The 14,872-nt window shown below is 38.5% G+C and overlaps 1 protein-coding gene across 3 annotated transcripts in view; it reads right to left on the bottom strand.

The window, feature by feature from the left end:
* The window catches only part of pigg (phosphatidylinositol glycan anchor biosynthesis class G (EMM blood group)), a 154,984-nt gene that overhangs the window by 88,620 nt on the left and 51,492 nt on the right, over nt 1–14,872 (bottom strand). For all 3 annotated transcript variants that reach the window (XM_061901499.1, XM_061901498.1, XM_061901497.1), the window contains exons 7-9: nt 10,022–10,239; nt 7,661–7,945; nt 326–720 (exon numbers count right to left, since the gene is read on the bottom strand). In XM_061901499.1, coding sequence (XP_061757483.1) covers nt 326–720; nt 7,661–7,945; nt 10,022–10,239 — 898 coding nt within the window. The remainder of the gene's footprint in view (nt 1–325; nt 721–7,660; nt 7,946–10,021; nt 10,240–14,872) is intronic.

The raw sequence follows: 14,872 nt of genomic DNA, 5'->3' as shown, positions 1-14,872 counted from the left end.
CACCATGACTATTAATATTATGTGTTTATAATATTGTTATAAGCATACCTCTGCATTACATTGTAAGCTTATTAAGATTAAAGGAAACAACGCACTGGTCTTTCCTCGTTTGCGTGGTTACAGTGAAGCCAAGTCTTACATACATATCATCCTATTCTCGTACGGTAAAAAAAAAGCATGTTCCCCGAGGTCCCATGCACCCCTGGCATGGGGACCTTTTCAAATAGTGGGGAGCACTATTTGAAAAGGACAACTCTACTGTGTGGTTGCTATGTCAATGTTGCATTCCAGAATGATTGTGAAATGTATATTTTTCATATCCCACCTGTTCAGCCAATGCCCCACATCAGGAAGATGAGCCCACTGCACACCAGTCTGGTTGAGGGAGCGCAGCAGGCGGCAGCAGAGCAGAGTGAAGGGGGGCGTGGCTAAAGCCAGCCACTTCTCGGAGTAAATATCTGCTTTGTGGTAGCCAGAGGGATTGCAGTCTTTGGAAGGAAGGAGATAATCTTCTTCATCAGCTGCAGCGTGGCTCTTTTCTCTGAAGTACTTGCGGCACACATCCTGGAAGACTGCTAGGCAGAGAGTGTTGAGCAGGAAGTACCAGGTTTGATGCTCCTCCTCTACGAAGCTGCTGGCCGCCAAGCTGAGAGTATGACTCGCCGTGCCAGTCAGCAACAAAACATCCAGCTCTGACAGTGACCACTCACTGCTACTGCTCTGCAGGGAAGACAAGGACAAAGAAGAAGACTGCTTTAAAAATCCCATCAACCAGAGGGTCAATAAGGACGTGATCTCTTGTAAAACAATAACTACTATTAAAGCCCATAGATTGGTTAAGAGACAGACAGCAATATTATATGATCAGAAAATGTAATCCACATACCTTTGAAGAGCACAATGTTTAAAGCAAATTTATCGCTAATCTCAAATGCCTCAATGTCAGATCTTTAAGTAATAAATCACTCTTAATTCATCATTGCATTTCCTCCTATAATATCGATCTTATGTTTTTAACCGTAACATGACTCCACATTAACACAGCAAATGTAGTTCTGAAGCCCACCTCACTTCAACTATGTGTTTGAGACATGACAAAAACAGTGTTTGGGCTATATTCAGGGAAAATATTGTCATTTGGAGTTTTTTCATCATTTGAGTATTCATTCAAAATGGAGATAAATCAATCATCCATATGTTATATCACTATCTACAAACCCCCACAGAATTCAGATTATTTATTGCTGATTTTATAGAATCAGTTGTTTGCACTGACCTTGATTGTTTGATCTTCACAGGGACTTAAATGTGCATATAGATGTAGCCAATGACAAGCATGCTATATAACGCAGTCCTGTCTTTGAAACGTTGGGTTTAACAAAGCATGTAAAAGAGCCCACCTACAGCAGAGGCCACACTCTTGATTTGATCATTACTAAGGGTTTCGCTATTTCAAACCTGAAGGTTATCGATATTGCCTTATCAGATAATGTTTGTGTTTTCTTCAATTTGTCTGTTAGATCCAAACCAACAGTTGGGTTGTTAGGAGAAGACTCATAAATGATAGCGTACGGACACATTTTGTGGAAATGATTAGGTCTGAAAACACCCCGTATGCTAATATTGATGATCCGTTAAACTCATGTACATCAAGTGTAGTAAATGTTTTGGACACTATTACTCCCGTCGAGGTTAGAATGGTTAAAAGTAGGCAAAATGCGCCATCGAGAGAGAAAACGGAGTGCCGCAAAGCCGAACCAAATGCCGCAAATAAAAGCTCAAAACTCATCAAATTTACAAAGAAAAGTTAAATGTGTTCAACCAGACTTCAGGTAGAAGAAGGGAAAATATATTTTTTTAAATCATCACAACTCTTGTGCCATTTGCTCAAGCAAACAGATTAACAAACCCTCGAATTTCACTTCCAAAATAACTAAATTCTACATCAAAGTGAAATGAGTTTGCAATATTTTTCCATAATAAACTTCAAGGCATAATGCAATAATTCCTGGTAATAAATAGCTACTCTGCAGCCAGCTAGTCAATCAAATGCTGGCACATTTCACACAAGTCACTGGGGATGTATAAAGATTACCAGTATTTTTTGGGACCGGTTCCTAATTAAGTCGATCCATGATGACTGTGAAGATTTTGGACTAACGATACTGCTATCTGTATTTTTTTTGTCGCAGTTTACTTACTGTTTAATTTTTACATGCTGCAATTTGGTCAGCTAATAAGCAGATGACACTCAGATCTATGTGTCACTTACGGTGACTGATTGTAACGTGCATCATAGTTGTAGTTTTCATTACTAATTATGGAGGTTGAAATCACCATGTAAAATTGTTCATTCTAAAATGTCTAATGTAAATTTGCATTGAGATAGCGTATTTTTATAAGTGACACCTGACTTTTGAGCGCTTTCTATCAGGCATGCTTGCTTTGTTGGCAAGGAAAAGTGCAATTATAATTAGAGGCAGTATACTACGAATGCGCCTGTTTTGCCTGCCAAGTGCTTGAGAAGGTGCCGAATCTAAAAAAAGGGATGTGACGTCATGCGTAACAAAAGTATTGAAATATGGTACCTTTTGATTTTACATTAATCGGTACCCGGTAGTACCGAGAGAAATCGGTTGGTACCTGTTAAAGCGAAATTGCTGCTCATCCCTATACTTGATGTATAAGAAATAGCAACACGGTTTTACCAGCGGGGAAGCGATTAGAGCTGTGCAGCTCCAGTAAGTAAGAGTGGGAAGAGGGAATTTAACGTTTTCAATTTACCTAACATTTTTGGACTGTGGGAGGAAGCTACAGTGCCAACCCAAGTCTTGCCTTTATTAAAGCCATAATTTTACGACACTTGCCTGACAGTAAAAGGTAGTGATGTAAAAGGATATCTATGTATCGATACAGTATCTGAGGCACAGAAAAATATTAAATACATTGAATATGATTTTCTCTTCTCTGAAGTTATTTTGTACATGAATAGTCTGGAGGTTGAAATCACCATGTAAAATTGTTAATTCTAAAATGTCTAATGTAAATTTGCATTGAGATTGCGTATTTTTATAAGTGACACCTGACTTTTGAGCGCTTTCTATCAGGCATGCTTGCTTTGTTGGCAAGGAAAAGTGCAATTATAATTAGAGGCAGTATACTACGAATGCGCCTGTTTTGCCTGCCAAGTGCTTGAGAAGGTGCCGAATCTAAAAAAAGGGATGTGACGTCATGCGTAACAAAAGTATTGAAATATGGTACCTTTTGATTTTACATTAATCGGTACCCGGTAGTACCGAGAGAAATCGGTTGGTACCTGTTAAAGCGAAATTGCTGCTCATCCCTATACTTGATGTATAAGAAATAGCAACACGGTTTTACCAGCGGGGAAGCGATTAGAGCTGTGCAGCTCCAGTAAGTAAGAGTGGGAAGAGGGAATTGAACGTCTTCAATTTACCTAACATTTTTGGACTGTGGGAGGAAGCTACAGTGCCAACCCAAGTCTTGCCTTTATTAAAGCCATAATTTTACGACACTTGCCTGACAGTAAAAGGTAGTGATGTAAAAGGATATCTATGTATAGATACAGTATCTGAGGCACAGAAAAATATTAAATACATTGAATATGATTTTCTCTTCTCTGAAGTTATTTTGTACATGAATAGTCTGCATTTTCATTAGACTGTTTGCTGTATCAGTACCTTTGCAAGTTCGCAGAAGGGAATTGAGACGTAACCTTTGAATATCTATTGTAATGGGCATTTACAGATGCAGTAATAAAGATGAAAAATGTAACTGACCAAGTCAAAGGATAAGACGAATACCCTTTATCTTTTAAAACGACTTCCCACTGGGTCCCATTAATTAAGATAGGATCCAAAGTAACTTTCAAAAAAGCAATATAAGGCAGAATGCAGCTGAGGTAAGCTCCAGCACCTCCCGCAAACCTAAAAGGGACAAGCGGTAGGAAATGGATGGATGGAGGGAAGTCGCATGGAGAGAAAAAAAAAAATGCAATCCTGAAGTGACCTAGTCACATTTTGCTGGCATCAAATTCTAAAGTTAATGATTATTTGCAAAAAAAAAATGTTAATCAGTTTGAACATCAAATATGTTGTCTTTGAAGCATATTGAACTGAATATCGGTTGAAAATGATTTGCAAATCATTGTACAGTACTCCGTTTATAGTTACATTTAACACAATATCCCAACTCATATGGAAATGGGGTTTGTACTTTGTAATGTGAAAAGTTAGGATAAAGCCTGATCAAGTGAAATTAGTCAAACAGAAAACATTGGTAGGTATGAAAAACACTAACCTATTTATAGTTAACCATCTGGAATGGGTTATTGTTGTCTTTAAAGGGGTCATATTAAGATTTTTCTAATATTTACGACAGTTCTGTGTGGTCTACCAAACATATTATGGTGGTTCTTTGGTCAAAACTTTGCATAGATGATGTTTTGCAGACCATCCTCAAGCTGCTTTCAGACCGTATTTTCAGCATGCACCATTTTGTGGATTGTCTTATTAACATCGGTCCACTTCGACAGTGTCTTCTACTCGTCATCTATGTTGTAGTTTTAGCACTCCTATATGGAGTCTACTAATAAGTTTGACCTAACGCTACTTTGTAATAAAACTGGCAATAGCAGAGAAAGTATGTGCATTCACGAGCCAGTCTGCCCTACAACAAGAGAATCGAAAAAAATAAGCCTATTTACTACAGTGTCGGACTACACTGGCGGACTCGCGCAAAGCACTTCGGGAAAATGTCTACCATATTTGGACATATCCGCTGCTGTCACAATTGGGGCAAATTCCAAACGGCTCATTGGAGGAAGTGTGAAGGGAGGATGTTTTATGAACATCTGCGCCATGCCTCTATTTTCCTTTTTTTTACCATTACTTATGCAAATACAAAATACATAAAAAAAGGTACCAATAGGAAAGAAATGTTGGTTTTGCATAATAGGTCCAATTTAAGTTGAAATAAACTGAACTGACCGAGTGGCCACAGTAAATTATTAAGTTGAGCTCTTGATGCAGTAAGTTGAATTATGTTGGATACTTTTTCAATAAGCTTTAAGACTTTGTATGTGTAAGTACAAACCCCGTTTCCATATGAGTTGGGAAATTGTGTTGGATGTAAATATAAACGGAATACAATGATTTGCAAATCATTTTCAACCAATATTCAGTTTAATATGCTACAAAGACAACATATTTGATGTTCAAACTGATAAGCATTTTTTTTTTGCAAATAATCATTAACTTTAGAATTTGATGCCAGCAACACATGACAAAGAAGTTGGGAGAGGTGGCAATAAATACTGATTAAGTTGAAAAATTCTCATCAAACACTTATTTGGAACATCCCACAGGTGTGCAGGCTAATTGGGAACAGGTGGGTGCCATGATTGGTTATAAAAGCAGCTTCCAAGAAATGCTAAGTAATTCACAAACAAGGATGGGGCGAGGGTCACCACTTTGTAAGCAAATTGTCGAACAGTTTTAGAACAACATTTCTCAACGAGCTATTGCAAGGAACTTAAGGATTTCACCATCTACGGTCCATAAAATAATCAAAAGGTTCAGAGAATCTGGAGAAATCACTGCACGTAAGCGATGATATTACGGACTGTTGATCCCTCAGGCAGTACTGCATTAAAAACAGACATCAGTGTGTAAAGGATATCACTACATGGGCTCTGGAACACTTCATAAAACCACTGTCAGTAATTACAGTTGGTCGCTACATCTGTAAGTGCAAGTTAAAACTATGCTATACAAAGCAAAACCCATTTATCAACAACACCAAGGAACGCCACTGGCTTCGCTGGGCCCGAGCTCATCTAAGATAGACTGATGCAAAGTGGAAAAGTGTTCTGTGGTCTAACGAGTCCACATTTCAAATTGTATTTGGAAACTGTGGACATGGTGTCCTCCAGAACAAAGAGGAAAACAACCATCCGGATTGTTATAGGCGCGAAGTTCAAAAACCAGCATCTGTGATGGTATGGAGGTGCATTAGTACCCAAGGCACGGGTAATTTACACATCAGTGAAGGCACCATTACAGCAGGTTTTGGAGCAACATATGTTGTCATCCAGGCAACGTTATCATGAACCGTCCTGCTTATTTCAGCAAGACAATGCCAAGCCACGTGTTACAACAGCCTGGTTTCGTAGTAAAAGAGTGCGGGTACTTTCCTGGCCTGCCTGCAGTCCAGACCTGTCTCCCATCGAAAATGTGTGGCGTATTATGAAGCGTAAAATACGACAGCAGAGACCCCGGACTATTGAATGACTAAAGCTCTACATAAAACAAGAATGGGAAAGAATTCCACTTTCAAAGCTTCAACAATTAGTTTCCTCAGTTCCCAAATGTTTATTGAGTGTTGTTAAAAGAAAAGGTGATGTAACACAGTGATGAACATGCCCTTTCCCAACTACTTTGGCACGTGTTGCAGCCATGAAATTATAAAGTTAATTATTATTTGCAAAAAAAAAAGAGTTTATGAGTTTGAACATCAAATACCTTGTCTTTGTAGTGCATTCAACTGAATATGGGTTGAAAATTATTTGCAAATCATAGTATTCCGTTTATATTTACATCTAACAAAATTTCCCAACTCATATGGAAACAGGGTTTGTAATAATCCTAAACATTTGATACTTGTTTATATTGACAAAGCTGTTTAAGACTGCTATATTGTTCAATTGAGGACACCTATTACGATTGTCTGGCTTCTGTGCTACTATGTGCTTAGCTGTTGTGGAGCAGCCAGCTCCTAGAAGCCTACTGCCTTACCTTTTGTAAATGACGACCAAAATACAAGAAAAGACCTACCATGTGTACTTATTGGAAGACATTTCACTGTTAACTGGGTGTTGAGTTTTGCACAAATAAACACGCTGAAGGACTGTTGTATCAGAGCACTTAGATGGGAAAGTTTAGATGCAAGGCAATTTATACTTCTATTTTGCTGATATCGGACAGATAGCTGATATCATCAGTTCGAGACACCCCTAATACTTATGGTCAAACATAGAGATTGTTAAAAAAGGTTCATTAAAAAAAGACAAATCGAGTTGTGAACAGCAAGGCCCTTCCTCCAGTCCCCATCACACCCAGCCCCATCTTACACTGTCGCTGTTGACATTAAGAACTTTCCCAAAATAGTGATCTTCAGCAACCACCTAGAAGAAACCAAAGAGGCCGGGTACTCTAAGTGCTGTTTGCAGCAAAGCCACAAATCACAGTGAGAGTTGACCCAAAGGTGAAGGGAAAATCACCTTGTTGATCACTAGTCGCAACAAGCCAGAAGGCTATATAAGCCCACATCTGCTTGCTGCCTTTCCCCAGCAGCAATTTCAGCTTTGTATAACTGATAATAGTCATACTTAATATAATAGTAAAGCTGAATCATAAAATGGGCATGACAAAAGCAGTTTCTATCCGAACTGAGGTTCAGGTGGAATAGTATTATTTCCTCTGTAAACATATTGATAATGTATTTCTGTATAATGTATAATCTGAAATGCATTACCTTTATTTAGAGATTAAAACACATTTATCTTAATAACAAGTATCTTAGTTAGGCTAAAATGTATGTTGCATTATTAAAAATTGTAAGGTTTAAAAGCACAACTCACCTTCCCATTAATCTTGGGCCTCAAGGAGAGTTGTCTTGTTATCTTGGAGAGCAGCAGACAAGACGTTGCTGAAGAGAGGGCTATAGCAGCAAACACAAGACCCCAGGACAGGTTGCAGAAGTAGCAGGAGCTCTCAGCGGACGTGCACACTAATACATGTATGGAGGCAAGCAGCAGGCACAATAGGTAGAAAGGCAAAGAGAGCAGGGCTGAGATGAGCGGGAGGTCCACCGTCGCTGCGCCACTCAAGGCTTCGGGCATCGCCAGCAGTAAGACTAACAACAGCTTTGAGGGCATGACAAACAGACAATGGAGAGAAAATTAAATTATTTAGGAAGGATTACATTATTTATTTGACAAGATTATCGGAACGCTATGGTTAGATAGATGTTTCTAATGAAAACATAGAAATCTGCGTTAAACGTACGCCACACAGTTCCTTGTCCCAAATGCTGTAAAATCTGAAGGTTTGATGACGCAAAACCTCAAGTGTGTCCTACACCTCAGTTTTGCAAACATAAGAAATAATTCTGCTGGTGCAATTCGCACTTTCATTGGATTTTGTGGCTTCTTTCGACACGTATTACATAAAATAAAAACAAGAAAAGTAATACAAACTAAGCAGACTCATATCCTGTGCAGTCCAACTCTATTACCATACAGTAGGTAAGGCTGTATTCATCCCTCATTCCTGTAAAAATAATGCATTTACCTGAAACATTAAGGAGTGGGACTATCCAGGACTAGCTTAAGTGTGCTTAAACAACCAACATGTAAAATCTGTGAGTAGATAATAATGTACAGGTCCTATCAGGTCAGTAAGGCATTTTTCACGTATTCTTCGCTGACGCTTAAAGTGAAGGATGAGGCAAATATACAACATTTACTTACTGTACATGTCATCTAATCAGGGGTGTTCGGATACAACTTTTTTACTTCCTATAAGATATGAGATCTTTGAGTTTTGGCGGATACCTATACTACAATACATACACAAATAGTTATTCCAGTGGCTAACAATCTAACACAAAAAAACTAACAAATTAATAAATTGGTGCATTTTTTGAGCCTACCCGCGCCCCAAAAAATATTTGTTAGGATTATTGTTTTCAACATTTAACATTCACACCATGCACCATCAAAACGAAGGAAATTGTTTACAAAACAAAAATAAATATAGATAACGTAATGAAGAAATAACTCAGTGCACAACAGTGCTACAAAGACAGATATTTTATTTTCCAATATACTTCATTTTAATTACCAGTAGGTTATTTGTCATTTTCTGTCAACAAGCTAATGTATGGTTCCTAAAGTTTGTTGAAGTAATTTTCTTTATTATTTATTCCAGATTACTGTACAACTACTAATAATAATGCTGTGCTTTTATTTTGAAGCTTACATTCCACTGAACAGGAACTGTGCATGTTTCAGGGTGTCCAATACAACTTTTTCTACTTCAGAAACTATAATGATATTGGAGGCTTGAATATTGGCCAATATCAATATTGAGCCAACACGATATCAGCCGGACTCCTACATACTTGTATTATTTTGTAGAGAGAAATGTTAGGAAAAGCTTGATCAAGTACGATACAATTAGTCAAACAGAGGACAACGGTAGGCATGAACAACAGTAATATTAGTAATATTGAGTAATATGCAACTATAATTATTTAATACTTGTTTATATGAACACATGCACTTTTTTAGAAGGCAATGATGTTCAATTAAGTACAATTATCACGCATTTCTAGCATGTGTGCTATTGTGTGCTTACCTGTTGTGTAGCTGCAAGCTTCTCATAGCCTTTAGCCCACCACGTTTACCTTTTGTAAATGACTGGCTCAAAATGCAAGTGAAGACCAACCTTGTGTGCTTAATAGAAGGCATTAAGATGTTAACTGGCTGTCTAGCTTTGCACAAGTAAATGCGCTGCAGGACAGCTTGTATCGGTCCGCTTATAATTGAGATTTTAGATGAAGCCAACACAATTTAAAACTTGTTTCTTTGCTGATATTGGATCAATATCGGGTGTCAATATCAGCTTGCTAGACCCCTAATTCCAATCAAAGTTAAGGTAGACTGTTTAGTTTAAAGCTTACTTTACATGTACACCAGTTTTTTTAAAAAGCGGTGTATATGTTACTAAGAAATTGCTTGCAAAATGGTTGTTTTTTTGACATTGACAAAGTATTACCATTTAAATTATCGAAAAATTGCTTCCCAAACAAAACAAATGAGAGGATGACTCTGAATGGTCCTAGATGGGCTGTGTTCAATTTAAAGAGATCCTCTGTATGAATGACTAACTTACACAATTCTACCTTCTACTTTGTAATACAAATGAATGGTCCTTACCTGAAATACAAAGACCATTCCGGCAATCATGGAGTACATGTCGTACTTGCCCAGCTGTTTGCTGAGGGCTGCACTCATGGCGGCCAAGGCGTCTAAGTACTGCTTCAGGACCTTTTTACCCATGTTAGTCAACACCTCTGACGTGTTTCCCTCCAGGTAGCGCTTCATCCAACTTCCATGCGCTTTTTCGGCCACACGGTATTGTTCAAAACTTCCCTCTGGATCAAAAAAAGGATTTAAAAAAATTTGTTATTGATTAGGAGGTGTGCTTAAGGTGGAGTTGTTTGCTCAAAGTCAAGAGCAGCTGTGATATTGGGACTTTTCTACAAACTACATTGGTACCTCCGTTTTTGCATGTTCGTCTTTTCAAAGGATTCGATTTTCAACCAAAGTTTTTGCCCAGGTTTCCATAAACAATCTCAATTATCGTACGGACAAACATTGCACTCAGCAAATTAGTCCATTTGCAAGCAAATTATTCTGCAAAATCAAGTGCTGATGCCAAATAAAAGTATCAAATGCATTGGTGACTCAGCTTTTTTTTAAAGTTCAAAATAAACACTGTAGGGTTAAAGAGAGTTGTGGTTCAGCAGTTCGACAAAGAAGTTAAGAAACACTATTGAATTAAAAAAATAATTAGTCACAAAGTACAGTGGTAATCTCTGCTTATTGCTGCCTTTGCCAACAAGTCTTCAATAAATATAAAAGTGATGTTAAATTTTCATTTTCACATTGTTAAATCCATTGTTAATGTTAATCCTCCAAGGTGTTTAGTTTGGGACTTGAATTTTTTTCTTTCCTATTCCTCCCATGCTTACCATTTCACCTTGTTACTGTATGTCTGTTCTTCACTTGGTTTGTACTGAAAAGGTAGGTTGATTGGCAACACTAAATTGGCCCTAGTGTGTGAATGTTGTCTGTCTGTCTGTGTTGGCCCTGCGATGAGGTGGCGACTTGTCCAGGGTGTACCCTGCCTTCCGCCCGATTGTAGCTGAGATAGGCGCCAGCGCCCCCCGCGACCCCGAAAGGGAATAAGCGGTAGCAAATGGATGGATGGATGGATTGTTGTGGCGATTTGAAGGTGTGGCTGTCTTGTCATTTTAATGATCTTTGCACGATGTCCTGCGTGTGGCCGTGTAACAGCCTGTAGCCTGCAGTAGACTAGCTACTTGTGCAGCAATTTGGATTGCAAGGACCAACACCATTACCTTATCTGTCCTTTACCTATCTATTAGTCTCAAAAGGTCACCAAGGTCCAGTCCCGTGATAGCTCGGGGAAGTACATGCACGGAGGCCCGAGAAAGGTTCCTCTACCAAAAACTTCCACCAAAGCTGGCAATTCTGTATCGAGATGCCTTCTGTTAAATCACATCCTGAGCATACAAGTCCACTACAGCTAAGAAAGGCCCATAACAAGAGAATAGTGTGCAAGATTACCCAGTAATCCGAATGCTCCTCAACATAATCGCCAGGAAGCAGCAGAAACTGTGAGACTAGTCAGGGTAAAGGGAAATATGAATGCGGCAATGTCCAGAGACATCCTAAATGAAAACCAACACTTCACATCCTACCTACAGTAGTAATCTGAATTCTCCTCAACATCATCGCCAGAAAGTGGCAGAAACTGTGAGACTAGTCAGGCTAAAGGGAAATATGAATGCAGCAACGTTCAGAGACATCCTGGATGAAAACCTCCCATCCAACCTGATACTTGATACTTGAGGCTGTAATTGCTGCCAAAGGTGCATCAGCAAAGCATTGAGCAAAGACTCTGAATTCTTATGTAGATGTGTTTTATTATTATTTTTATTTTCAATAAATATGCAAAAAGTTTTTCTTTTCACATTTCATTATAGGGTAATATCTGTAGACTTCTGAGGACACAATGTATTCCAATTTGGAATAATGCTGTAACATAAAATGTGGAACAAGGGAAGCACTGTGATTTATTTCCGTATGCACTGTAAGGGTGTTTTGACAACTATTGTGTTTTAAAGAGAGACAAGGCTGTGTTCGGATAAAAAGTACCTGTTGACTTCTTTCCTGCGTACGGTCGTACACTATCGTTTAAAACCTTCTTTCACACTTGTGTTGCATTGTTGAAGTTCAAAATTTCAAAATCTGTGAATCAACTAGCTGATCTTAACCGCGATTGGAAGTTCGTGTTGTTGTACTGAAATGTATCTGTGGTGTTGGATCTGATTACTGCTGTTGGCGTGTAAAGAGCGACAATAAAATGTAAAAATAATTTCAGAGCCTGTGTGTCGCGGTCCGGATCGCTACATTGGTGACAATGAATTGTGTTAGCACCGAAATGAGCCGAAGACAGATATTTCTTACGGTATTTCAGTCGGTGCAGGTGCCATTAAAGAAAAGAGTTTCAGTGCACATCCATAATTACCACTGGAGTTTTCATCTATTTTACTGTCTTTACCTCAAAAGTTCCTCTAACGTAATTCTCTCACTTTTTTCTTGCGTGTTGTAAAGATGATTTACCGTTTATTGAGGGAGGAGGCGGACGTGGTTGTATCAGGACATCACTAATAAAAAGTAATACAATCTGTGGTAAAATCTGAGAGTCATGATCTTTAAACAGCAAAGGCAAAACTGTGAACAGGGTAAGACTGTTCAAATGCACAAACAAGCCGATTGCTACCAAGGTGGGACACAGTATGAAAGAGATTTTACATTTCCTGAGAGTTACAGGACATATGTTGCAGCTGGCATTTCTTTTGTTTGAGGACCTCAGTCTGCAGTGACCCAGAGTGACGCTTTGCATTGATTTTTGGGTTGGTTTGTGAATATTTGTTCTTCTTTTGAAAAAGGAAGTGATTCTATGAAAAGAACAGCTTGTTTAAGGACATACAAGTGCAAAGATTTGCTTTGTGTAGTACATTGCCTGAATTAACGTTCACTGTGGCAAAGCTGGTGATAAATGGGGATTTGGCAGACAGAAGGGTTGGTAGACATATTCGAAACCTCAAATTAGAGGCACAAATCCTACAATACTGAAAGTGTCCTTTTTTTAGGATTTTAAAGAAATTCTTGGATAATGTGGTTAATGGGAGTCACCGTTGTAGCCTTCAAAGTCCTCTAAAACAACTTCAAAACCCTCCAACGTTTTATATACACACTGCAATTATATACTGTTTATATATATATATATATATATATATATATATATGTATATAAAATGTCGTAATAGACTAAGGCTATGTCCAAGAACATTTTGTCCAATCAGAATCCTAAAAAAAGCAGCTACCGCTAACTCGGTATCATTACACCTCTTATGTTCATTTTGATATACTTTAAATATACAAAAGCATTTACATTATCTTTAAAACCAGCCTGCATGTACACAGAGCCATTGGAATATAATTAAACTTTTTTTCGTGTTTAAAGTGCGCATGCACGCCTGCGCTCCTGAAACCCAACACTTATATTTTTAGCAACAAGGTGATGTATTGTGTGCAGTGAAGTGTACATTATTTCTAAAATCAGCACGCACTAATGAGCCAAAGAAACCATTTTGCATGTTTAAGTGCCTATATAGAGCGCACGAACATGCGTGTGCCGTTGCGAAACTCTCGTGGAATTATAAAGCATTTAATCATCGATATGGTGATATAAAACATGTGCAATGAAGTGTATAGTGTCTTTAACATCAGTACACACTACAAGGAGGACACTACATAATATTTTTTTTTTAGTTGCTTGGTTGCTTTTTACTCGCGCGCACAATGGCGCCTAACCTGACTCTCGCCAGATCGTTGTAGTTCACTGAGCTCTACACATTGATCTGGGACTTCTCAAAAGGAGATGTGTGTCAGAAGGCACAGCCTTGTAAAAAAATCATTGTATGTGATTGGATAAACCATTTGTCCGTTATCTTGAATGACATGCTACTTCAACCACTCACATCGATATCAACCCGTGACACTGATGAGAGCGACGCTGGTAAATCCAAACCAGGTCGGAAGAAAACCAGGTCGGAAGAAAAGCCAAAACATCCTTGCCACCAATAAATGCCTTCAAAACAGTTAATCTTTAAAATAATTAATACTCGATAGAATGGACAAAATCATTGCTGTTTGAATCAAACAGTCGCTTCGGCGCTACGTCACATCTACGAAATCCCGCCTGGCGAGCCTGATTGGATCAGTATTTTTTGCTATCTGGAAGGTGTTTGCCATGCATTCAAGTCCAGACCGTTGTGTGGAGCTCAGTTAACTACAAGGGTCTGGCGAGAGTCAGGTTAGGTCGTGCCTGCCTCCGTCTACAAAAATGGAAGCAAAACACGTATATTAACTTCATGATTTGTCGTTAAATAAGGACTTAAACATAAGATAATGTTGCACCCTTCTTATGACACAGAGCAAAAAGTCTTACTTGTCAAAGTTGTCAAGAGGCCTAAACACAGAGAAAAGTATGTGTTATTAAGTAACTGTTCGTGTGGACATGGCCATAGTCATAACAATATATGATATGAAGTATGTTTGCCATATTTTGGTCATTTTATGCATTACCGGAACTTCTTTCCTCAGGACATTTAATCCCAGTTCCTTAAGAGTGCACATCCGACTTTCAGCAACAAATGTGTGTTTCTACTTCTAGAAACAGACGCTTGTGTTTTCCAATCATTGGAGACTTGGTAATAAACAGCAAAGACAACTCTTTTTGGTCAAATGAGGATTCCCAATCTTAGCTTTTTGAAGTTAAATATTCGGTTGATGAAATGCTGCTTCTAGATTTGAGCACGAAGTAAGGGTGAGACTGCAGACAGAACCCGAGAGAGCGAGGTGCACTTGACTCGAAGCTGTAAATGTGGAACTTGACACAAATGAATTGCTT

This window comes from Nerophis ophidion, linkage group LG05 (assembly GCF_033978795.1).
Source record: "Nerophis ophidion isolate RoL-2023_Sa linkage group LG05, RoL_Noph_v1.0, whole genome shotgun sequence".
NCBI classification, from domain to species: Eukaryota; Metazoa; Chordata; class Actinopteri; order Syngnathiformes; family Syngnathidae; genus Nerophis; species Nerophis ophidion.
This window is presented reverse-complemented; position numbering and strand designations above follow the sequence as displayed.